The following is a 26593-nucleotide window of genomic DNA, read 5'->3' as shown; positions in this document are numbered from 1 at the left end:
ATTGCTTATCAGCCATATGGAAAATCAGTGGATTGGTGGGCGTATGGAGTATTACTTTATGAAATGTTAGCCGGTCAGGTAAGAAACCTTTGAAGAGAGACTTTGAATGGTAAGATTTTCATGCTCTGCAGCAAGTGACTAAAGAATTTCAGAGCTGAGTGACCTCAAAGGGAAGAATTAGATTGGTCTTTTCTGCAGTTTAGTCCATTTAAAAAATGTTTTATTATTCAGTAAAACACCTGTTCCTGAAAAAACTGATTAGATAATTTGACCACAGAAAAGGTAGAAAAAATAAGTTGAAGGTAAACTGGCAAGTAATATAAAACGCACAGTAAGAGCTTCTAGAAATAAAAAAGAGAGAAGCCAAAGTGAACAGAGGATCCTTGGAGAATGATCCTGGGGAAATAATACGGGGAACCAGGAAATAGCAGATGAGTTGAATAAATACTTTGTCTCAGTTTACACAGGTGAAGACACTTTTAGCATTTCGAACCCACTAAATAATCAAAGGGTCACAAAGGAGGTATGGAGGAAATAAGCATCATAGTTATCACTAGAGAAAAAGTACTAGGGTAACCAATGGGCCTAAAAGCAGATAAGTCTTCTGGCCTAGATGGATTGCGTCCTAGGATATGAAAGGACGTAACTACACAGACAGTGGATGCACTGGTAGTAATCTGCCAGGGACCCATGAGCAAATATCCTGTTAAAATCTACTCAGTAAGGATCTCCAGGAATCCTTGGATTCCAGAAAATTTCTAGAGAAATGTAAAATGCCAGTGTAATACCTTCAATCAAGAATGGAATTATGTAAGCTGTATAAGGCTACAGCTGGAATACTGTGTCCACTTCTGGTTGCCATACTGTAGGAAGAATGTGATTGCTGCAGAGAGGGTGCAGAGGAATTTCACTAGAATGTTGCCTGTGTTGGAGTGTTTCAGCTACGAAGAGAAACTAGATAGGCAGGGATTGTTCTCCTTAAAGCAGAGAAGGCAGGGGGAGGACCTAATTTAGGAGTACAACTTTATGACGAGCAGGGATAGAAAAAATGCTTTCCCCTTAGATCAGTAACCAGGGCTGTAGATTTAAGGTAAATGGCAGGAGGTTTTATAAAGATCACCCAGATAGTGGAGGGCAACTGGAACATGGTCAGTCTAAAGTCTGAATATATGCAAAATAGGGAAGTTAAGAGGCATTCAAAGAAAAATAAAACAGTACCTGGAAAGAGAAAGCGCGAGTGTAGACTGGTATCTGCTGTGTCTCCGGCCATCCTTTGGGTTTGAGGCTGACTTGTTTCCTGTCCAGATCAGTGGGGTCTGAGATGGTTAATGAGTCCAGTGCTGATTCAGTCATGTATTGTTTGAAGGACTGAGCAGATGAATTGTTTGAATTTTTGAATGTTTTGAACTTTCTCTGACACCTCCATTGTGCTTCCAGCCGTGCCCAGTGGAATCTCTCAATGTGGTTAGTGTCTTCATGAATGAGCCCTGTCCATTGTGATCAGTAACTAGTCAGAGACTCTTGGGAACTGGCAGGAATGTTTGATCTTCTCTAAGGTGTTTTGGGTCCATCTGTAAAGTGTTTGTATGGTCCCTCTCCTCTTGATCTCGCAACTGGCATCTCAAGACCTCTCCACACAGCAAATCATAATCCTGCACCCCCACCCCTGACTCACATTGAGGGTAAGATCCTGGAGTTACAGTTGGCCTCCAGCAGGACATTGGACTAGTTTGGCAACATGCTATTAAAACTGTGACGACAGCTTCAGCTCCTGAAGTGGAACAAAGTAAGGAGGAGAATTGGCCTTGTTGTTGATTATGTTGACTTGGGAGAGGGGTCTATGTTGGGTAGCCTTTCTTGTTGCTGGATTTGAAGAATCATGTACCCTTTGAGGAAAAGAAGGACAAAATTGTCAATTCTACTTTTGAAATCTCCATGTAAAATAATGTCAAGGTAGTATAAATATCACTGGAATATAAAGCCGTGAATAGACCTTCAGGTCTGTTGACAGTTGTGTTGAAGCTTTACCTAATGCTTTTGGTGGTTTGTTTGTGTATTCTGACAGCCTCCATTTGACGGCGAAGATGAGGATGAGCTTTTCCAGTCTATAATGGAGCATAATGTATCATATCCCAAATCAATGACAAAGGAGGCTGTCTTAATCTGCAAGGGGGTAAGACATCAGTCTGCTGTCATGACATCTGAACATTTCATGTTGTGAAAGATTAATTATTATTCCTTTAAGTAACGTTACAGACTAACACGGTTCGGAGCTTTCATGCTGATTCTTGGTTAGTATAAGAATTTCACTGTAATGGGGACTACCAACAATGTTACCCAATTCCTTGGAAGTTTTGATCTCTTATCATAAGCTTTCCCTGGAGGTCAGCCTTTCATTTAAAGTTTCATTTGAAACAGTCGCAATGCACTTGTTTTAAAGTACCCATTTGCCTTGATTACTGGCCTCCAGCCTGTTACCTGAGTTCCACACTCCACACATCCATGGAGATTTGCCAGTTTTTTTTCCATTTGCATTTCAAATTTCCAACCGTGACAATATTTTGCTTTTGCCTGGTCCTAGAACTATAGATTCCTGTCTCATGTTTGTGGCATTTCACATTTGATTCCTGACCCTTAATAGGCAGCACTTGAAAGAAGACTTTTAACCACACCATCAGGAATAGATGGTGGGTGTGAATTCTGACTCAGGAGTGAAGGGGGCAAAGGAACACAGAGAAAATCTGATAAGGCTAGTGGCCCAACTCTCGTGCTGCCTTTAACAGGAGGATGTTAGCATCGTTTCTTTTCATTCCTGATCGACAGCTGACTAAATTGTAGGGCCGACAAACTGCCTGACAGCAAAACCAGCATCATCACAAAGGAGACTTTCATATAGTCCTTGGCAATGTGGAAGGAAAAGGAGCTTGAGACTTGTTGGATGTGGGGCCAGTGGTTGTGAGTGAGCGGGAATCAAAAAGGAGTGAGAAATTGGGTCTGGATTGCTGTGGAGGAGGGATTTGCAAAAGGAAAGGAAGAGTGTAGGAATGGACAGGGAGGGAACCATTGGGACTGGAGGTTGAAGTTAACCAAAGGGCAAAGGGTAAGAGGGGATGCTGAATGTTAATTTGAGGGCCTGAGCAAAGCCGTCCTGCTTCTCCTGGCCTACAAGGAGTGCTGGGCGGGGTGCTGACCTTGTGGAACTGGCAGCTTCCACCTAGTCTTTTTTAAACTTCCAAGTTTTCAGGTGCTATGGAAACCTGGCTGTCCACTGATTAAATTTCAGCCAGGTCCCCAGTTACACCATCATCATTTAATTTTAATCATCATAAGTTGTCTTTAACGCGTGTTGCCTGGCACATTAAAAGTGGCAGTGCCAAGTTTAGTGATGCATCCCCAATTTTGTAAGCTTGAATCCTCTTCCTGCCTGATGTGACTACAGCTCCCCTCTGCCTGATGAAGATGGAAGCAAAACTTGAAAATTGCAATGTGGCCTTGTTAAGAACATGTTGTTCAAAAGCTTGCAGTTGTTATGATCCCAGCTGATGATAATTCTGGACAAGTCAAATCCAAGAGTGAAACCTGGCTTCGTACGCCATCGGTTTTATTTTTCTTTTTGTTTACTATGGAAGTCAGTTGCTAATAAGAGGCTGTCAATATACTCATTAAACAAAACATCATAAAAATTTATTACACAAAACAAACAAGAAACAAAAGTGTGTTAAACTATTCCATTGCTTCTTGTATAATCTCATCACAAATATCATTAAAAAAATTCATCTCTTTTATCCCAGCAATAACCGTACAGACACTCAAACCTCAGTGAAAACTCGCCTTCAACTTCTGCTAACGCTTCTTATTCAGCTGGCACAGCTGTAATCAGTTCCCTTTCGACAAATTTCTGTTGTGCATTCACTCAGTGTTGTTTCCATTACCTAATGTCTTCCCTCGACACCCTTAAAACAAACTGCTAACTCAGCTCACTTATTATTTAACATGTGTTCCCTAAACTCATGTTTTCAACAGACTTGTCAAATATTTCTACTGGAGTGCTGCTTTTCCAATGATTTCTAGGCAACTCAGCAATTCTCCCCATACCTGACTGCTTGGAGACTGCTAATTACATCACATCTACCATTTAGGAATTTTCTCTGAATCAAACTGCTTCCTAACAATTACCTTGCCAGGGAACATGCTGGTCATGTAGCTGAAATCTGAATCTCTGAAATCGAATGACTGCTTGTAAATGCTGTTTTTGAACTTATTACTTAAAATGACTTTCTGACCTTAAGAAACACTGAAAGACTAAATTCAGTTTTTATCGACTTTAGAATCTAATTTCTCGAATCATAATAACATATTACGAACCTTCATAACAGAGATATTACATTTTAAAAATACTCCCTTTGGATAACAGGGAACATGAACTTACACCAAGCAGTGCCGATGTATAAATATGTTCAGTGCGTGTAAAATTCTTTTGTGTGTTGCTTTAGTGGAGGCTTTAATCCATTCCCATGAGCAGGGTGACTCATCCGTTAAAGTAGTAGATAAAGAAATTTCAGACAAAGTGTTTGCATGCTGCAATCTACACACTGTAATTTGAAAGTGGCAACCTCTTTATTTGCCAAATACAGCGGCTTGATGCTATAATGAACGGTGAAAAAAGTCAACATAATGAGAATTACGCAACTTTTTTTAAAAAAAAGACTTGCAGAATAATATTTTTACTTGCAATTTTTTGTTCATTTTCTGCCTGATTTTTTTTCCTGATGGGAAAGGAAGGCTCGGTTCGAGAGAACTGCAGATCTGGCCCCCTCTGGGAACAGCCTCCCAGTTTGAGGAAGGACCCATCCCTGAGTGGAGAGGAGCAGGCAATGAGGCAGTGGGACAGGGGCAATGGCTGAGGAGACCAATTGGGCAGACACTGTCTGGGTGGGCGGTGGGGTATTCCATTTTGTTAGCAGCGCATAAGTGCTCTCTGTGGTATGTCACGGTCAGTTGATATCACAGACTGAGTGTACCAGTGGCCATGGTGGCTTTGTGGATCTTTTTTTTGAGTGCACATTCCCAATGTTGAAGCTGACCACCAGAGCACACGTGTGCACAGACAGCCCCCATAATGTCACTCAGCCACGACAGGATCTCTGACCACATGCATATGGTATCAGGGGTCACTCAGGCACACATGGCTGACCCTTCAGAGGCTTCACAAACTGCCTTTGTTTTTATCCAAGCTATTCAGTTTTCTTTCTCTATCAAACTGCTTAAAGCATTTACTTCCATCAAATCAGCAGTGCAGATCTTGTGAAAACTCCAGCTTCAAAGGATACAGGAAGGATTTTAACTCAAATATTAACATGACAATGTCAAACCTTTGCTGCCTGGTGGAAATTTGATGTGAGATGATGCAGGTTTAAGAAAAGGAATTTCATTGGACAATTAAAAACATCCAATTTCTGTATTCTGCCCTTGTGCACTATTCTGTAACCACATTCTCAGCATCAGATAGGATCTCTAACTTTTGTTTTATTTTCTGTAAGACAGTCTCCACAAATATGGGCCACGGCTTTTGGAAATGCAAATCCGTCTGGATATTGTAGCATCAAGTTAAGTAGTTAATTGACTGGGGGCTTAGAAGAGCAGAGAGAACAGGAGATGAATTGTCAGTTGTTTCCAGTGATACTGAAGCTCAACTCTTTGCTGTGGACAAACACACAGCAACGTCTTTGTCCATTATTCCAGTTCTTTGGAGCGACAGCACTTCAACGCTGCATTTGTGCACACATGTAGGCATTGCACTACCTTGCAGTGGTGTAGACAGCAAACATAACGTGTTGAAAGATTCACTCCTGGAATGTGAATGCTGCTGACAAGGCCAATGTTTATTGCTCATCTCCAACTGCCTTTGAAAAGATGGTGGTGAGCTGCCACCTTGAACCATCACCGCGCTACCCTGTAGGATGTTACAGGATTGATGGAGCAAAAATAAGGACTTGTGATATATTTCCAAGTCTGAATAGTGTGCAACTTGATGATGAAAATTGCTATTTCAGCTTTTTATCTCACAAGAAGGACAGCCCAGCGATTCTGCAAAGCACACGCCTTGCAAGTTATCTTCAATGACCTGGTTTATTTTATCTCAAGTTGTTTTTTCAAATTCTGTTTCGCAGCTAATGACAAAGCATCCAGCAAAGCGTCTTGGCTGTGGACCAGAGGGAGAAAGAGATATCCGAGATCATGCTTTCTTCCGGAGAATTGATTGGGAGAAACTGGAACAAAGAGAGATACAGCCTCCATTCAAGCCAAAAGTGGTGAGTAATGCTGCAATAGAGAGGCATGGTTAATGTCACGTGTAGGAAATCACGGCTGTATGCACATATGGAAGCAGCTGGGCTCAGATTGTAACACTGCACTTTGATTCAAGAAATAGTTGGGCCTAGACAGCAGAATTGAACAAAATATAGATCAGACACAACTTAAGTATTAGGCTTCATACATATCTCTCCAGTACAACATTGCCTAAGGGTTTTTGAATTAAAATTTCTCCAGAAAGTGGATTTCTTTAGCAGATCTTTTCAGGGTTATAGGGTTATAAATAAATAATGATGGAACTGTAACATTAGAGATTATTCCCAGAAACAGAGCCCCCAGCACTGATGGGAAAGGCATGTGTGCATCCAGTGTTTCTAACTGGCATGCTTGCCTGTGGCAAATATGTGTTATATAGTGGGAATTTATATCACAGTTTAGGAAATAAAGCCAACCTAGCTCTTCACAGAAACGTGAGGAGAGTCGAGCATTCTTAATCATAACAGACCGATTTCTGTGCTTCTAAAGCAATAAAATACTTTGTCATTGGCTTTGATTATGAGATAGTCTTGATTGTATCCATAGAAGATTCAAGGGGGTTCATTTTACAACTATCCCTTCCTGCATGCAGTGACTACACCGTTAAGTGTCCCCATTTTTATTGCAAGGAAAGGATTGACAGGGTTGGTGGGTATTGTTAGGTGGCCATTTAAGCACATTGCTGTAACCTGGTACAGCCTCACAATGTGAAAAGATGCTATGGCAATGCTGACTTTAGCAAGATGTCAAGCAGTTTTCCCACAAGGAAAGGGAAAACTGAAGAGTAAGTCAGCCTGCATTACTTTCACCTGATTCTCTTAAAAACTGAACAACAGAGGCCTAGATATTCCCATTTTGCTGTATTCACTGAAAGTCCACGAATAATAGAGAGGAATAGTTCATAAACTGTTAACTATATTTAAAATTCATGACAAAGATATTCAGACTCCATAAACAGATATGAACATACACTCAGATTGACATTATGCACTGGGTCTGTATGTTGACTGCAGCAAGGATCAGTGCATTTATTTCACTCCAGATACTTTATAGTTCAGCAGCAAATCATGCAAGTCCGACAGTACAATAATAACATTCTTCACCAAAAGCACAATAACTGTTTTCCTTTTTAGTTGTGATTCCAGCATATTAGTTTTGCAGCGTCCTGCAGTTCTGACAGGACGACGATGAAACAAATCCAGATCAGGAAGGTTATTCAACCCATCTCCACAGGAGCACCCTGCCAGCCCCCGGTGCATTTTTTTCTAATGATTCTAAGCTTTTCTGCTCCACTTCTGAATGCACAGTAACTGGCTGAATCACCACTCTGGATGAAGACCTAATTGCACTGTGTCTCAAGATTTCCAAAAGCCTTTTGACAAAGTTCTACACAAAATTGATTGAGCTCAAAGCAGTGATAATTCAAGTTAAGCAACAACTTATATTTATATAGCACCTTTATCATAACTAAACTTTCCAAGGCATTTCACAAAAGTGTTACAAAGCAAACTTGGCATCAAGCCACCATAAGGCAATATTAAGGAAATAGCCAAGGAGGTGGGGTTTTAGGTGCATCTTAAAAGAGGAAAGCAAGATAGAGAGGTTTAGGAAGGGAATTCCAGAGCTTGGGGCCCTGGCGGCGGGCATGATCACCAATGATAGAACAATTAAAATCGGGTTCTTACAAAGGCCATAATTAAATGAATGCAGGTATGAGGTTATATACTTGTTCACAGAGCCGGTGTGTTTGATTGCAGACGTTTTGACACCCTACTAGGTAACATCATCAATGCGCCTCCAGTGAAGCGTTGGTGTTCTGTCCCACTTGTTATTTATATGCCCCGGTTTGCTGGGGTGGTTGGCACTACTTCCGGTTCTGTTTTTCAGTGGTTTGTATATTGGGTCCAGTTCAATGTGTTTGTTGATGGAGTTCCAGTTGGAATGCCAGGCCTCTAGGAATTCCCTGCATGTCTCTGTTTGGCTTGTGCTATTATGGATGTGTTGGACTTGTGTCCTTCTTTGTCCGTATGTATTGAAACCAGTGAGAATTGGTCGTGTCTCTTGATGGCTAGTTGGTGTTTGTGTGTCCTTATTGTCAGTTTTCTTCCAGTTTAGCCTATGTAATGTTTCTCACAGTCCTCGCATGGTATTTTGTATATTACGGTAGTTTTATTGGTGTGGGTATGGGATCCTTTGCGTGCGTCAGTAGCTGTCGCAGGGAGGTTGTTGGTTTGTGGGCTACCCTAGTGTGTCTGGACGTGTTGTGTCTTCTTGTTGTGGTCTGTCGCAGAGGTAACAGCGGATTGTGCTTTTTGGGTATCCATTCCTTTTAAAAACTCTGTATAAGTGCTCCTGTTCTGTTTTGTGCATTTCCAGGTTGCTGCAGTGTGTTGTGGCTCGTTTGAATAATGTCCTGATGCAGCTCCATTTGTGGGTGTTGGGGTGGTTGCTGGTGTAATTAAGTATCTGGTCTGTGTGTGTGGTCTTTCTGTATACAATAGTCTGGAGTTTTCCGTTGTTGTTATGTTCTACCATTATGTTTAGAAAGGGTAATTGATCATAGTTCTTTTCTTCTTTTGAGAGTTTTTTTCCGGTGAAGATGCTATTTATGTGTCGGTGGGTTTCTTCTAGTCTTGTGCATTTGATAATCATGAAGGTGTCATCTACATAGCGGACCCAGGGTTTGGGTTGCGTAGTGTGGAGCGCTGTTCATTCTAACCTTTGCATTATTGCTTCTATTATCAGTCCTGATATTGGGGATTCCCACTGGTGTTCTGTTGATTTGTTTGAATATATGGCGGTTGAAGGTGAAGTGGGGTGTCAGGCACAGATCGAGCAGTTTCAGGGGGCTGTCCTTGTTGATGCTGTTGGTGTAGTGGGGTGCCTGCCTTCCTGATTTGTCCAGCAGTATGATAATTGTCTCTTTGGCTAGGGCGATGTTTATTGATGTAAATAGTGCTGTTATGTCAAAGGATATCATTATCTTGCCCTCTTCTACCCCGCTGTCCTTGATGATGTTGAGGAATTCTCGGGAGGAGTGGATGGAGTGGGTAGTGTTGTCAACTAAGTACTTCAGTTTCCGTTGTAGTTCTTTGGCTAGTCTATATGTTGGTGTGCCTGGTAGTGAGGCAATGGGTCTGAGGGGGACCCCTGGCTTGTGTACCTTGGGGAGTCCACAGAAGCGGGGTGTGTTGAATCCCTCTGGCTTCATTTTTTTGTTCGTCTGTCTTGCTGATATCTCCTGAGTTGTGTAATTTCTTCAGGGTTGCTTTGATCCGGTTCTCTAACTATGGTGTTGTATCTATCGCATCTATTGGTAGGTGTCGGTATCTACCAGTAGTGCATTAGCTTTCTCAATGTATTGGGCTCTATTAAGGATTACTGTCATGCATCCTTTGTCCACCAGTACGATTATGATGTTTCTATCTTTCTTGAGTCTTTCCAGGGATTTCTTCTCTTCTGTGTTGAATGTGTTCCACTTACCTTTTCTGCTCAGTGTTGGGACTATTGTCTGTGTGGTGGTCTGTTGTATTTCCTCTGTGAGTCCGTTATTGTTTAGTGTTGATTCCAGAGCAGGCTGGCATCTCTGTAGTTAGAATTCAGTCTGTGTACTAGGACAGTCTTCTCCGTGTCTGTAAGCGGTCAGTCTGAGATGTTCTTGATCTCTGTTTCTATATTGTCCGTGTCGTTGCTGTGGGTGAGTTTGGATAGTTTTTTCTTGGAGGGCTCTTCTTTCCTTTATTCTGGTCTGACAATGTTACCTAGCAAGGTGATGAAACATCTGCAACCAAACCCACCAGCTCGGCGAGCAAGTCTACAACCTCATCCACAACCCGAGCTACACATCTTCTCAAAGACTTTGAATGCGGTATCTTAGAGAGTTGCGAGGCTAGAGCAGATAACAGAGGTAGGAAATTCAGGAGCCATTGTGGTTGACTGAATACAGAGATAATGGAAAAACCAGACTTGGTGAGAGTAAGGACATGAGCAGAATCTAGAATGGCCCAAGTTTATCCAGGGTAAAATGTGCAAAGCGAGCTAGGAGTGTGTAGGTATGTTCAATTCTAGAGGCTGCAAAGGTACGGATGAGCATTTCAGCAGTAGATGAACCAATGCAGTCACTGTTACCAGGGTCGATACAATCTGAATGATGGTGAATATATGCACTTGGGAGCTCATGTGTGCCTCAGAGAGCAGTGGAGGTAGGGACACTGAATATGTTTAAGATAAAGTTTGATAAATTCTCATTAGGCAAGGAAGTCAAAAGTTGTCATAGCTATGTGGGACACAAACAGATTAGCCATAATCTTATGAATGGCAGAGCAAACTCAAGGGCCTGAGATGTTGAAGGATGGAACCCATGGCTGGGGAAGAGAATTTGTAACAAGGACCAGAAACAATGGCCTCTGTCTTCCCAATGTTTAAATGGAGGAAATTTCTGCTCATCCAGGACTGGATTTCAGTCGAGCAGCAGAAGGGTAATGGTGAGTTGGAGCTGGGGGTCATCAGTGTGAAAACCTAATGTGTTTGAGAATGATATCATCATGGGACAGCATGTAGATGAGAAATACAGAGAGGACACACTTACATCCCTGAGGGAGCTCAGAGGTAAAAGTGTGAGAGTCCAGAATTGGAAAGGAAGCCATTATACTTCCAACATGATTAGACAGATTAAATGGAGCCACTACCCAGCTGGGTGACTGAGGCAAGATCTGGGAAGTCAGTGGTATATTCAGCCATGTCAAAGACTGCTGACAGGTGGAGAGGGACAAGGAGGGAGAGTTTAACTCGGCCACAGTCACATGGTAAGGAATTTGTTGAAGGTAGAACATGATGGGCTTTTGTTGAAAGAGTCATACTGAGGTTAGAGGCAACACGAATAGGTACTCCACGGGCAAGAAGTGGAACCAATGGTGTGACTAATTTGTATAAATGAACTCATGAACTCACTGTAAAAGGATCAACTTTGCCAGTGATCCCAAACTACATGAGGACGTGAAATCAAATGCGGCAGATCAGAAATGATACAACAAATGGGTAAAATATTTAAATGGGCACTGCAGCGTTTCATAGAATTCCTACAGTGTGGAAACAGGCCATTCAGCCCAAGTCGACACCACCCCTCCGCAGAGCATCCCACCCAAACCCATTCCCCTACAGTTCCCTTGTCGAACCCACACATCCCTGGACACTATGGGACAATTTAGCATGGCCAATCCACCTACCCTGCACATCTTTGGACTGTGGGAGGAAGCCGGAACACCCAGAGGAAACCCACACAGACACGGAGAGAATGTGCAAACTCCACACATACAGTCACCCAAGGCTGGAATCAAACCCAGGCTCCTGGGAGCTGTGAGGCAGCAGTGCTAACCACTGAGCCACAATGCCATTTCCTCAGTACCCCACTGAAGTACCAGACCAGATTTGATTTTGGGCTCGTGTCTAGGCTGAACCTTCTGACTCAGAAAAGGTTACTATCCACTGAATCATGGCTGACGTAGGAAAAGAGGCCAAATTTCACTTAGCAACATTTTAAACCAGACTTGATTTTAGATTTGACAGTCCATGTAGTGACAGATGGTTGAATTCCTTTGCCCAGCATTACTTCCTGCAATGAAATCTCATTATCAATGGTATTTAAAAACACTTGACATCAGGCTTTCTAATTTTAACCTGCAGTGAAATTAGTAGCTTTAATGTTTGATGAATATTCAAAGTCTCAACACAAAGACTGGACAAACAGTGCACAAACAATGGGTTTGTTTTAAAGAACAGATCTCAAGTTAGTTTTCATTTTACAGAACACCACAAACAACGCAGGTATCTCTCATGTAAGTCTTACTTCACATTTTAGAAGCATCCTAAAGGCTTTATTCCATTAACGCTTTCAGAACAATGATGATGTTTTTGCAACAGTGTGATTTTCTTTCAGATCACAGGGCAATTGTGTGAGCGCTTTATTTTCCTTAACATTCGCAAAGTACGAGCTGTGATTTAACTTGTATGTGTGTGCTCCAATTGCAACAAAACACAGCACTCAGAAGCACAGGGCTACAAGGCTTAGAATACTACTGATGGATCATTTAGCTATGTTTGCTGAATAATGTCATCTCACTGTCTTTTTATTGAAAGGGAACATTTGATAGTCCTATATTTTGCATAATGTGAAGAAAATTAAGCACGTGGACTTGTGCTAAGGTTGCTTTCAGACTGGTCATCCTTTAGTTCAGCTTTCATGGCTTTGAACTGGGTGTTGATGAGCTTAGTTAGCTAGATGGCTGGAGTGACCAACAGATGTGGATTCAGTCCCCATGCTAGCTGAGGTAGTTATGGGGCCAGCTGCCTTGAATTATGTCATCATCCTCGTCGTGATAACAGGCCTTGGACAATGAACATGCAACGTAGACAGGGAAAAGAAAATGAAATTAAATGTGATTTTTAAGCTGTGAGGAAATTGCATCAAAGAGGAGTTGAGGCCCAGGACAGATCAACAATGAATGACAGGACAGGCTTGAGTGGCCACATGGTATACTCCTGCTCCCATTTCTTATGTTTTCTGCTCCCAACAAAATAATCATTTATCTAGTTTTTCTGCTACCACAGTATGGGAGCCAGATCAAATTGAATTACCTCATAGCTACTAGAGTCTCAGAATATGAATTGAAATGATCATTCAGAAACTGACTTAAAGTAATTACTTCATTAAAAATACTGAATAGTTCCACCAATTGCAGCACCCTTGCAAGAATGTGCACTTTATAATGATTGCTCTCCATTCAGTGGACAATTATTGTACAACAAAGTGTTGTATAAAACTGATCTGTATATGACCCATTCTATTGTCAGGACATGTACCTATTAAATGGAGGTAGAGCAGTTTACCACTGGGAAGGGAAAGGCATTTCAAGGCAGTCAGCCTGTCCTGCCTCTCAGAGCAACTAATGACAATCAGTTAGAGAAAAGGGCAGAAGGGGAGTAGATTCTGTATCAACTCCATGTCACACAATCCCACCTGGAATACAGGAGGATAAGGACATAAATTACATTATTTGGACTCATGCCGCCTTCAATCACCAATTCAATTCAGCAGGTTATTGGACAAATTTCTGCATAATTCGCATTTCTAAAAATGTAAAAGATTTCTTAGCTGTAAAAATTACATTCAGGTGATAACAATGTATGGAGCTGGAGGAACACAGCAAGCCAGGCAGTAACAGAGGAACAGGAAAGCTGACGTTTCGGGTCGGGACCCTTCTTCCTTTGAACTCATTTTGGTGTGTCCTAACTGCAAATGTTGAATTTACTCATTGCTACTGCTTTGCTTGTATTAATTACACTAATTTAGATCTAAAATGTCATGAAGCAATGCAGCATGTGTGTTTGTTGCTGTTTAACCATTTGAGGATTAATTTGATTTGCACTGAATTGGATTTTGATGATTTTTAGTGTAAACAGTATATATTTAAGGTATAAGCCAGGATGATTCTGTTAAGTTTATTATTGTATATTTTTACCCACAGTAGTCAGCATTAGCAAGAATGCAGAACTCTGAAGCACTAATGTACTGGGTTGGCAATGTCATAACTGAAACTGAAAGAAAAACTGAGATTGTGTTAAAAGGTTCCACTTCCTTGATGGCCAACAAATTAATTTGTTGTGTGATGACAGTCCAGATTGTCCCATGTATCTACATAACTAGCTAATGTTAGCCAGGGGAGTTTTATTTGCCTTCAGAGTTGCTGAGTTAGAAAGGGAGAAGAAAACTGAAAGGAAAAGGAAAAGAAAAAGAAAAGAAATCCAGCAATCCGTGTTTCACTCACTCTGAGATTGACAAAGTTGGGGTTCCGAGCTTGAGAGAAGTGTGAGAGATTTGATAGAGGTTTTCAAGAATCAAGAGAAGTCCAATCACAGCAGGTAGTGAACAAGTGCCGCTATTGGCAGTAGGATCAAGAACCAGAGGACACCAAGGTGACATGAAGAAAGTCCTTTCTATGCAGCAAGTGATTAAAATCTGGAATGCGCAGCCGGAGGATGTAGTATAGATAGATTCGGTCATGGCTTTCATAAGGGAATTAGTTAATTCCCTGAAGGGAAATGATTTGCAGGGCAATGGGGAACAAATGGAGGATTGGGACTGGATGAGTTGCTGTTGCAGCGATTCAGCACAGATGCAAGTGGGTGACTGTTGTACTAAAGGAAGGTGACTCCCTGATTCTATATTGAGCTTTCTTGGATATCTGGTAAGGATAAACATGACACTCCTGTGGCAGCCTTCATTAATTTGGTTTGAAACTTGGACAGTACTATTTACGTGAGGAGTACTGTGGAATGATATGCCAGTAATAACATGAACCCAGAAACAGGGGACTGTGAAACCCAGGCCATCACCAGGCATCCTTCTGGCAAAGGGCTTGTAAAATATGAATGGATAACATGCCCAGGCCTTTCCTGCCCTCCCCAACCTGCCCCACACAAAACAGCAGGTGGGTGTTCACTAAAATCAGCAACCCATTAGCCATTTTTAAAAAGTAATGGAAATTGAGCTGGCTACCTATTGAATAGATTGGAATATTAGAATCCACACACCATGATACAGTTTGCAAAGCCAGGCATGGGGAGGCATTATTTATTGGTTAAAAGGAGAGATGGAAGGGAATATATGTTCTGTGTGCATCAGCTCACCAACACCACTTCAAATGCCACCTACTCCTGCCATCAACCCCCCCAAACCTCTGCCTATCCACCACATGACACCACTTCCCCCAACCACGGTGTCTCCCATAATCCCACCTACCCCATCACCACCTCGTCCAAATGCTCCCCTCCCTCACCTCCCTCTACCAAACCCCCTGCCCCCACCACCGCCCTCCCCAAGCCCCCTGAACTTCTGCCTACTTACCACACAACCACCATTACCCAACCATTGTGCCTCCCATAACCTCCCCACCACTGCCTTCCCCCAACCCCTGTCCTCCAAAGATGTTGCTATGTTTGTGACTTCCTACCTGACTACCAAAACCTGCTCCACTACCTCACAGATCCTGTTCCAGAATTCCATTATATTTTGTATGAATTAATGCTCCTTGCCATCATCTCTAAACAGTCTGACTCTAATTTTAACATTATTACACCTTGTTTTGGACTCCCCCTACCCATTGGAGAAAGTCCTTTCCTTCTGTTTACACTATAACCCTTTTAATAATCTTAAAGGTTTCAGTTAGATCATTCCTCAATCTTTTGTATTCAAGGGAATAAACCTTGTTTATGCATCCCATCTTCATTACTCAACGTGACAACAATGAAGTCAACTAACTCAGAGAAATGGCTCTCTCTCCCTTTGTCCAGGTCACTGGTAAACTGCAAAATGTCAAAGTTCCAGAATAGATTGCTGAGGACATTACTTACTCACATGTTGCCAATTTGAGTACAAGCCAATATCAGTCCACGCTCTCCTCATCAATTCCCTATCCAAGCCATTGGCTCCAATCCCATGTCTTGTTAACAGTTTCATGTGAAACCACATCAGAGACCTACAGGATGGCCTTACAAACAGCACCCTCAAACATTTCACTGCAACTACATTTGTTACTTCCACGAGGATATCACTTTTTCTTTACACGTCGATGCTGTCTCTATCTAATTGGTGCACATTCGTCCAAATACTCAACTACTTGGTCCCCGATAATAGATATTAGTCCTTCCTGATAACTGACATCAGAATGAACAGGACACGGCAGATGGTGAAGTTTGAATTCAGTTAAAATCGGGCATTAAAAGCCGTCTACTGGTGACTATGAACCAATTGTCAATTGTCGAAAAAAAACACTGCAATGGCTCACTCACTGATGTCCTTTAGGGAAGGAAACCTGCTGTCTTTACCCAGTCTGGCCCACATGTGACTCCAGACCCACAGCAATGTCACTGACTTTAACTGCCCTCAGAAATTGTCTAGAGAGCCAATCAGTTTAAGTGCAATTAGGGATGGGCAAATGCCAGTGATAGCCACACACAGAGAGAGAATAAAGAAAAATCCCTGGTTAGCTCCCACAAGAGTTAAACATTCCTCATGTACAGGCATTCCCTGGGTTGCAAACGGGTTCTGTTCCTGAGTCAATTCACATGTTGATTTGTGCAAAAGTTGAAACACAATGCAGGATAATGTAAAGCAGCCGTTTGTAAGTAAAGGAAATGTTTGTATGTTGAATCTTTAAAATTACACCCCTCTATTGGATCGAGTGTCTGTAAGCTGAATGTTTGTACAAAGGGGATCCCCTTTAGTTTGTAGCAGCCATGAAATCTCATCATTAGACTGGACACATTCATCCAGGCCACATCAACTGCTCGTACTCATCCCTAAAGCTGGAGAACACAAGGCTCCCTGACACAGTCAGTGGGTGCCAAAATAATAAAGAACTATTCCAGTTTTTCTTTTCCAACATCCAATATTTCATTGAGCAAAACAAAAAGTTATAAATGAAATTGTGGATAAACCTGAAAAGACAGAACAGCTGCACAGTATAGTTACATTGACGTATCTCCTGCTACATCAAGTATATCAAATCATAAATCCATGCTGCAACCTGCAATCACATTTTTATTTTATTCTGCTGAAATGCCTTTACAAAGCCATTTTACCTTTTTGTAAAAAAATTACAGGGACATTAAAGGCCGGAGACTGGTCTCCTCACTGTGATTTTCTTCCTTTAGCTCTATCAGCAGCTATAAACCAGATCATTGGACCCACTCATTAATATCATTTCCTTTTCAATCTCTGTACAAAATTTCCTTCTTTGAACTGTGCTGAATGAACTATAGACTAAAGGACAGATCAGTGAAATGACTTGCTTTTGCATTTCTGCACAAAACAGATGGCATCTCACCAAGGTCTTTGCTCACCCCAGGGTATCGGCCTCAATGTTATTAAAGCAACTGGATTTGCTCCCTGGTGTTTTTCTGAAATGCTGCTTCAGTGGATAATGCCCCACAGCCTGTGCAAGATTGCAAATTATGAGAGATTTTCAAATATTAAACTGCAGTGAACTTGTTCACATATGAAAACTTAATCTGTTCCAATTAAATACTACATACCTAGAAAGGAAATAACCTCAGGTCTTGTGGATTCTGTAGCTAGTTCTCAATTGGAGCTCAGTTTTGATATGTTGTGCCATTTGCAAATCCCATTGCACATGAGGACGATACTGAACATTTCCCTAGCTTCAATAAAGGATCAAGTGGATCGATTATTTCATACTGTTAAACTGAACCATTTGGTTTCTTCCATTCGATCCTATAACCCAGACATGCCATTTTAGAAACCATCCTCACCAAATTCTCTTCCCACCAGTTTTCCCTCATGCTATTTAACTTTTGGAGCAGTGACTTCCAATGGGTGAGGTGTTGCTTTTGGAAGAGGGAGGGGCGCGGTGATCTCTTCCACCTCCAACCCTCTTCCAGGGAACTGTGACCAGACCATACACCAATCAGGTGCTGGCCTTTGCCTGGACCTAAGACCCTTGGAGCAAGGGATCCTGTCTGAGGGCTCCTGGTTATATACAGGCCGCTCCTGCACTCCACTGTGCCACAGGGGATATCGTGACTGCTGACAGAGGAACAACACTCCCACCGCCCGCACACCTCTACACCCCCAGAGTCACAAGATCCTGGAGCAACCCAGGACTAAGTCATTAAGTTATGGTGGGGTGTATGCAGAGGGGTCAGGATCCTCAACAGGTCAGGGTTCTTGGGGAGATGGGGACAGGAGGCAAAGTGAGGAGTGGCTCTCAGTCTTCCCTCTCCCCACTGGATGTCCAGTCCTTCGCTCAGACTCTTTGACTGACTGAGGAACCCAAACTCCCAACCCCAAGGCTGCCTGCAGGAGAGGAGCTGCCATGGTTGGCTTCATACCATGCCAGGACCAGGGTTAATGCCAGCAGTGACAGCAGGCCAAATCCCTGACCCGTTTAAGAGCCTTACTTTGCAGTGGGCCATCCCAGCCAGAAATGAATTTGTGTGGAAGCAGAGAGACAATGTAGACCACAGAAGTTGTTACTTTCTTCATAGGAAGCTACTTGAACTCAGCATCAAATCCATAACCAAGATTAGTTGGCACTGTTAGCTCCCCCACTCACATCCTTGTTCCCTCCGAGTAACATACAGCCAAGCTCCAGATTTTCCATAGTTTCACCTTCCATGTCCTATCTTCCCCTGAATTATGCCCATTTATCAGAATTGTCTTCATCAGTCTGTTTTCTCAGTTTTAATACTTCCGATTCCTGGCATTAGGCATCCTCCATACCCTGTGTCATTTTGAATGCTGGCTCTGCTTTCATCTCTTTTGTCCCTTTGCATTTTCAGTGCGGAATGGCCTGAGGGAGATTCCTAAGTCTCTCAATCTTGCTACCACTTTGCTCACCTTCAGAGATACCTTCCAAGCCCAGCTCTTTAGTTATCCCTTCAGCATTTGCTCTAACTTCTTCACCAACTCCTTGGTATTCAGTGCACGTTTGCGAAACACCAAGGGACATGAAATGTTTATATATATACCGTTTGATACTGAAATGGCTGAATTTGCCATCTATAAAATGTAGTAATTTCTATTTTTGTGGTGGAAAAATAAAATTTAACAGATCTTGTTATAAAATTATGAAGACTGGTTTCGAACACCTAATACCTTGCAGGTATAAGTTGATACAATGGGAAGACAAAGGAATGTAAGAGGCAGGTTTCACTTCCCAGTATCTAAAGACAATCATTTCATACAAATTCCGAATCCAGCTTCCTGTTATATTTGAGAATAGGATTAACCATAACTGTCCCCAACCCCCAGGATCCTTCCTGTGCATTCACACTTGCACAGAAGTTCACAGAATCATTTTGGTACAGGTGGAGACCATTCACCCATCATGTCTACTCCAGCCCTCTAAGCGTTTTAATTTGGTGCCCAGATCTCCTGCCATTTACCTATAACCCTGCACATTATTTAAATGAAAACAACCATCTGATGCCCTCTTGAATGCAGTGCATTCCAGACACTAAGTACTCGCTGTGCGAAAATGTTTTTCTGACCTTGTGCCTGCTCCTTTTGCAAAATGTTTGAAATTTGTGCCCTCCAGTTCTTAATCTTTTATGGTGGGAACAGATTTTCCCTATCTGTTGTGTTCAGACCTTTTATGAATTTGAAAACTTCTTCATGGTAAAAACGTCCCAACTTCTCCAATTTTTCCTCAGAAGTGAAGTTTCTCATCCCTCATCTCAACTACTCTCATAACCCTCTTCTGCTGTCTCTCCAATGATTTCACATCCTTTCTGTAGTGTGGTACCTGGGACTGTACACAATACTCCAACTGAAGTCTAACCCATGTCCTATGCAAAGTTATGATATATATATATACACACACACTAATATGAACCTTCCTGCTCTTGTATTCTGTGACCTTATTCATGAAGCTGGAATACTGTATGCTTTATTAATAGCTCTCTCTACCTGTCTTGCCACCTTGGATAATGAATGTACATGTACACCCAGACCTCTATACTACTCTGTATTCTTCAGAATAGTACCTTTTTATTTATACCAATTCTCCTTGTTCTCTGTACCAAAATTTCATTTTGTATTGAACCACGTGCCACCTATCTACCCACTCTGCCAACATGTCAGTGTTCTTTTGAAGTTCTAATTAGATCCAAAAGTATTGCTTTCATTCCTCCCTGTTCTAGATTTGAAGCTTTGCTCTCTTGTAAAATATGCAAAGTAGGAAACATATTTGCTTTAAACTTCTCTGTACTTAAATACAGTGAGGGTTTGTGGAAAAGCAGAGATTTGACGGAATGGCAGTTTATCAGAACTTTTTCCAACTGGAGGCAGTGCTGCAAACCCTCACTGTATTTAAGTACAGACAAGTTTAATGCAAATATGTTTCATATTTTGCATATTTACAGGAGATTAAGCTAGGGTGGGGCTATTCTCTCTGGAAAGAGAAATCTCAGAGGGAGTTTTTTCGTAAAACATGAAAGCATTTCGTAGGGTTGATGTGGAGGGGCATTTTCCATTTGAGACTCCAGACCAAAAAAGTATAAATGCAGAATAACAGAACAAAAAATTGAAAAGGAATTTCTTCACACAGTCATGAGAAAGTACGGTGTGCTGCCACATCGAATAGCTGAAAGAGATATGGTGACGCAATCAGGCAGCAGCTTGGTGAGGGGAGCACATCCATGGTGATCAGAAGACCCATTCAGCCAGACATTATTCCCAGATGGAACGTATGGAACTGTGTTCACAGGAAGTGTTTGGTATTAAGCTGTATTGCAGAGATGTTTATTAGAAATGAAGTAGTAAGTTCATTTAATGCGATAAGTTTTCATTGATGAGTGTCCCAGTTAAAGGGAAATCTTTAACTCATGATTTTATTGTCATCCAGGGCAAGTTCTCTTCATGTTTTCCTTTTCCAATAGTGATTCACCATTGCCTTAGTGTTAGGCGAGTAGGCAGGTCCCAAGTCTCACTGAACCCTGTTGCTGTTGGTGTTATTCTGAACCACATGCTGGTTATCCAACTCCATCACCCTTTCCTTCCTGCATGTCCTTTCCAAAAGTCACATACTGGTGAACATTTAGTTCCAACTTTGATCTTGTTGTGACTATGTTCCATTATGGCTATAAGATCACACCCATGAACCTCTAATTGAGACATTCATCCACTTTGTTTATTCCAAATACCAAGCGCATTTAAATAAAGAGCCATTCATTTTGCCTTTTTACCAGTTTTTTTCCCTTTGTCCCCATTTGCTGATGTTTTCTTATGCTTGTACGTTCTTTACTTTCCTGTCCCACTCTGGGTATCAATGCCAAAATAGTTGCCCTGCAGTGCCACCAGATACTCTTGCTTTGTAAGCCTACTTCTTCCCCTCTACCCTCCCTCTCCTACACTCCTCCCCCCACAAAAACCCCTCACACACACACAGGCATGTGCTGACTCACACACGCGCACACATACACATACACAGGCACGCACATACACACAAACACACGCACACACAGATACACACAGACATACTCACACAGGTGTGCACACACACAGACACACATACAGGTGCACGTACACACACAATTAGTTCATAGCCCCATTCTGCAGCCCTTTGCAGCGCTGCTGCTGGTCCTGGAGTCGCTGTGCGGCAGCGAACCCCTGACTGACATGCAGCATCACTGGGTGGGTCATCAGTGGGCGGGTCATCATTGGGGAGGGATCATCAGTGGGTGGGTCATCATTGGGTGGGTCATCATTGGGGAGTGTCATCATTGGGGGGGGTCATCATTGGGTGGTTCATCCTTAGGCGGGTCATCATTGGGTGGGTCACAAAGTGATCCCGGCAGCGATCCCACCAGCTGACCACGTTTGAGCCGGAGAGGTGAGTGCTCCTGGAGGCTTTCCCATTCATTGTGGCGAGGGTGGGGAGCGCTCTCTGTTACCTGCCACCACACATACACGAAAAGCGGAAAAATTCTGCAGTTTATATTTTCAAACAATCGGGAAATGTGGAATGAATCATCCAGCAGATTATTTAGTACTTGTAATTTACTAGCTTGCTGGAAAATGTCCACTTGCCAATGATCTGCACATTTGATCATTGTGGCCAGTTGAACAAACTCTTGGGGAGTTTGTGGGAAGATTGGAAACTCTAAAAATAATTTCCATAATTCATATCCAGATTATGTTCACTAATAACCCTGAGTTCATTTAAACTTGCATTCTTTATTTCTGTGTGAACCTTGTCCTCACATTACCTCATGGAACCATTGCAAATATTTGCACAAAAGTGCAATTCCCAAACATAGTCCATGCAGAAACATTTTGAATTTGACTGCAGAAGTTACTTTCTCAACTCAGGGAATAAAATGTCCATTTTATGTCTTTCCCAAGGTCAAATGTCAGTAACTAGTTCTTCATTTTCACTCAATGTGGCATCATCGCTGGTAAACTTTCATTTTGTGTTCTTTCAATAATCATCCTGACATTTTCTCCTCTCTCTACAGTGCGGCAGAAGTGCTGAAAACTTTGACAAGTTCTTCACACGAGGACAACCAGTGTTAACGCCACCTGACCAGCTAGTCATAGCTAACATTGACCAGACAGAGTTTGAAGGATTTTCATTTGTAAACCAAGAATTTGTTCACCCTAGTTTAACCAACGTTGTATGAAACACAGAATGAAGAGGACAAGCAGCAACAGCAAATCGGCCTGTGTTTAAAACATCTATAATAAATCAGCAATTAACTTTACAAGATAATAATGTTCAGAAAAAGTTAAGGAACAAGCACTTTTGATTTTTAGAAAAAATTAATATACTTTAAGGAGATTTATTGACAATTTTACTGTCCAGCTTTAAATCAGTCTAATATAATTGTGAATCGTTCTGATAACTAAAAAGCAAGAAGGTTTTAAGGAATGCCTTCTCCTCTGCTGGATCTAACTTTTTCTTAAATGCTGAGATACAAATTGCAATATACCTGTGGCCCTGCCCAAGGGACCAGCTCTTTCTCACTTTGTCTTCCCAATAATCAAAGATGGTCAACAGTCTCAGTATCAAAAACAACTGTTTCTCCAAAAAAATGTTGTGGATGAACTATGTTTGAGTAAATCCAAATTTGTATCTCATGACATTCTCCATGTGTAATTTGCACTACTATATCAAACTGATATTTCCATCTAGAATGCGGAACAAGAAATCTGAAGGTATTGCAGGGAATAGTTGAAAAGCGGAGCAGAGGATAAAAAATCGATCAAATTCTGTTGGTATTTTAACATATACTAGAAATCACTGTCCAAAGTAACTACTGAGAGGATGTAATACATTTTCTCCTATGAATCACATTCAGTTTAACATGTTCCTCTTCAAAAATATAAAAATGAAATTTAGTGCACAAAACTAACAATCAGTGCTGGAGACGATTCTGCTACTTTTATATCAAACTACAAAGAATGCTGCGCTACAATTGTCCAGCTCATACCTCGTTACAGTTTATTGTATGGGATGAGTTTTTTTTAGGAATAGCAATGTTCATCTTGCAGCAAAGCTTTGGCTTTGACTTTATTAGAGCATATCTTCAATGTATTATAGGAGCACCGACTTCATACAACAGCGTTTGGCAAAACTGTCTTTCACTGTATTAAAATGTGCAATGAAATCATGTAATTGCATCACTAAAGTAGCATCCAATCACCTGAGCAACATTTTGAGAAAAAACAGTGCGGCGCTTCTCATGACAGTCTCCCTTTAAAATGCTAACTGAAACTTTTCTCAAACTTTTAAAAGACCTATTGTAATTTTTAAACTAAGACTCAGATGGGTTTTTTTCCTTCTGAAGATATTTGCTTGTACTGTTAGAAAGCAGCCTTTCAAAGAAAATACATTCAAAAGCAATTAAAGTACTTGTTGTATCGTTTAGCTCCTGTACTTACCACTACAAGTGAACAAAACTGTTTTGGTCAAACTTACTTTATTTTTCTTAAGGTTGAACAGTAAATGCTAATTCTTAAAGAGCCACGTTTAAGTCCATGCGTGCACCTTCATTCAATTTACGAAACGGGAGTCAGTTAAGATTGTTTTTGCCTTGATTTTGGAAACAGTAATTTAGTGACTTACTATTCTGCCTTTAAGAAATGCATGTCAGAATACAATATAGCATGTTGTTGATAGGTGCCGTATGCAACAACATTATGAAAGCACATATGTTTGGTTGTTGGTCTAAACAGTGTTTGCTGTATCTAAGTTGAAAATGCACCTTTTAGAAAAACAAATTACAGTCAAAAATAGCAAGTTCTTTTTAAGTCACATCCTTCTTCTGACTAATGGTCACATTCATGTCTACTATTTTCATATTACATAATTCAAAGTCACACGCCTGATTCTACCAATTTATTGAAGATATAATAAGTGTACATACGCAGTCAGCCCCGGTAGCTGTAACATCAATATTTAAAAACAAGCATTAATTGATGCTGAATGCAAAGTTTTAGATGAATGAAAAAGGTGAATAAAATATATCTAATGCCTACTAAACACTTAAGCACTGCTATGTGATATCTTTCACAATTTACAGTAAATTTTCGGACCAAACTTTTTACTAATTGAGTTTACCTAGTCAGCTTGAGTACAATTAATTACTGAACCGGAGACGATAGGAGGGGGAAATGCTTGTAAATTAAATGCAAATATCTATATATAATATATATTCTGGTAAGATTGAAGAAAAGGTTCGGGGTTGATCAAGTATTTGATCTCCAAATATCTCAAAATTATTTCAAAAGGCAACCATCTCAAAACAATAAGGAATTAACTTTGATATTAATCTGATTGTTTTGTTTTAAATGAAATTAAGAAGATATCATTGAAGGGATGACTTGGAGAAACTTGTAGGTCCCATGATTTAGGAGAAATGGAGTATAACAGTAGTGTGTAACATTAATTCTTCTTGTTTACATTGTTGGAACCAGTAAGCACCCCAGTTCTGTATTTCTTCTTAAATGTTATCCAGTTATTGTAGTTCAAACAATTCTTTCTCCAGATTAACAAAATGGATAGCAAAGTAAAAATGGTTATTCATCTTCTTTGAACAAGGGCTAAATATCGAAAGGAATATTGATAATGAGACTGCCTCTTTAAATATGTTTTGAAGCTGTTATAAAGAAAGCTTGCATCACTGTACAGAGCGTTATGCAGGCTACGTTGTCTAATACGATATGTACTGCTGAATAAGATATGTTTCCAGGTAATTTGTTATCCCTCACTCCAAATAAACCCTCAGCCACTCAACTACCTGCTTTCACTTCCTTTGCGCCAAATTGCCACACACCATTTTAAGTGTTCTTTAAACAAAAGCTTTTAAAGTAAATTATAGATTATATATTTGATGAACATGAGTTTTAAGGTGACAATTCAATCACATGGCTTTGGATGTTTTATAAACTGCTTGAGCTTTACCCTCTCATTATATTCAACCAGCTTCTCCTCTCAAACTGCTAACTCCCCTGCCAGCTAAGTGTACCCTATTGATTGGCTGCAGAGCTCATATCATTGCCTTATCAACATCACTTTAGGTAAAACTAAAATGTGACTCCAGTTGAGTATGTAGATTCACAGAATACAGCAATGACATCATTTCCCTCAAGTAAGTAAACATAGCCCTGCATTTCAGACAGTCCATTAAAATGGGAGGTACAAATGACCTAGTCAACTGCTTTACTGACAGGGAGAAAAATTATCAATCTCTCTGAATTATTTAGGAAGCCCAAAAGTTTGCATTCTACATAAAGTGGAGAGATTCTTAGCACCTTGAAGTGACGGGTTTTCTGTATGGAAGGTTTATGTGACATATCATAGAATTTATTGTGGGCATGTTTGTCTGTAGAAAAGCATCTCATGTTTCCTCTCTTCACACTATATTGGTGGATAAATACCCACATGTCTAGAATTCACTTCTTTTTTCTTGAAAGGTATGAATGTTCCAAAAAGCACTGATACCAGGATTCTTCAACATTGATACATCTTCATAAAAACCTCCAAAACTAGTAACATTGCAGAAAACTATATGGGAAATGGTACTGACAGAACTGCAACTCACCAGGAATTGCTACAATAATTTGCAGGGGTTTCTAGCCAGACTTGGTTCCAGGTGCTGAATTGCACAGTGGCTGTAATGACTGTGGGAGTCATTCAGATTGCAAAAAATTCAATACATTCTGCAGGGTAAGCTATTACATCATAGTTGCCCTGTAGATTTTCTTTTCAATCCAAAAATAATCAGTAGTTCAATTCCATTTTAGCTAAAGTTTCTCATTGTTTCCAGAGCTAGTAAAACGACCAGAAAATCAATTGAAAAGAACAATATGTTCATATAAACCAAAAACTAAAGTCACAGTATCTCCTCATGAAGGTGATATTTCAAATTTCTGATTTGCAATGGCAAAAGTCATATCCCTGTCATTTATGATAAACAATAATATTGTTTTCTTTACCACTGAATTCTAAACACTTAGGAACTGTAGCAAGCCTACAAGGGAATGAGAACAGAGGTGACATTATTCACTTAGCAATTGGTCGGATATGGTACATTATTAAAACACAATGTTTTACTTCTATTATATATTAAGAGACTTGCTTTCCTCAAATTGTTTTGCATGGTATTGTTTGTTATATGTTCATTGTAGTTTGACAATGTGTAAAAATAAACAAAGTGGCTGTCA

At 40.8% G+C, this 26593-nt stretch overlaps 1 protein-coding gene across 2 annotated transcripts; it reads left to right on the top strand.

The window, feature by feature from the left end:
• Positions 1-26593, top strand: LOC109927070 (protein kinase C alpha type-like). Of its 2 annotated transcripts, XM_020526965.2 has the most exons (5): positions 2-78; positions 2066-2173; positions 6171-6311; positions 12153-12182; positions 22384-26593. In XM_020526965.2, exons 1-5 carry the CDS (start codon positions 64-66, stop codon positions 22546-22548), a joined length of 459 nt encoding a protein of 152 aa, XP_020382554.1. In that variant the 5' UTR covers positions 2-63; the 3' UTR covers positions 22549-26593. The 2 variants fall into 2 exon arrangements, with proteins under 2 accessions (XP_020382555.1, XP_020382554.1); XM_020526966.2 differs by lacking the exon at positions 12153-12182 and having other exon boundaries at positions 1-78.

The sequence above is a fragment of the Rhincodon typus genome, unplaced genomic scaffold (assembly GCF_021869965.1).
Source record: "Rhincodon typus isolate 14 unplaced genomic scaffold, sRhiTyp1.1 hic_rhity00000806, whole genome shotgun sequence".
Taxonomy (NCBI): domain Eukaryota; kingdom Metazoa; phylum Chordata; class Chondrichthyes; order Orectolobiformes; family Rhincodontidae; genus Rhincodon; species Rhincodon typus.
This window is presented reverse-complemented; position numbering and strand designations above follow the sequence as displayed.

What these genes read in the sequence shown, in the direction of transcription:
- LOC109927070 (XM_020526965.2), top strand. An exon ending in CTGTCTTAATCTGCAAGGGG is followed by an intron (nt 2,174 to 6,170) that starts GTAAGACATCAG and finishes TCTGTTTCGCAG; the next exon opens with CTAATGACAAAGCATCCAGC. An exon ending in ACAACGCAGGTATCTCTCAT is followed by an intron (nt 12,183 to 22,383) that starts GTAAGTCTTACT and finishes CTCTCTCTACAG; the next exon opens with TGCGGCAGAAGTGCTGAAAA.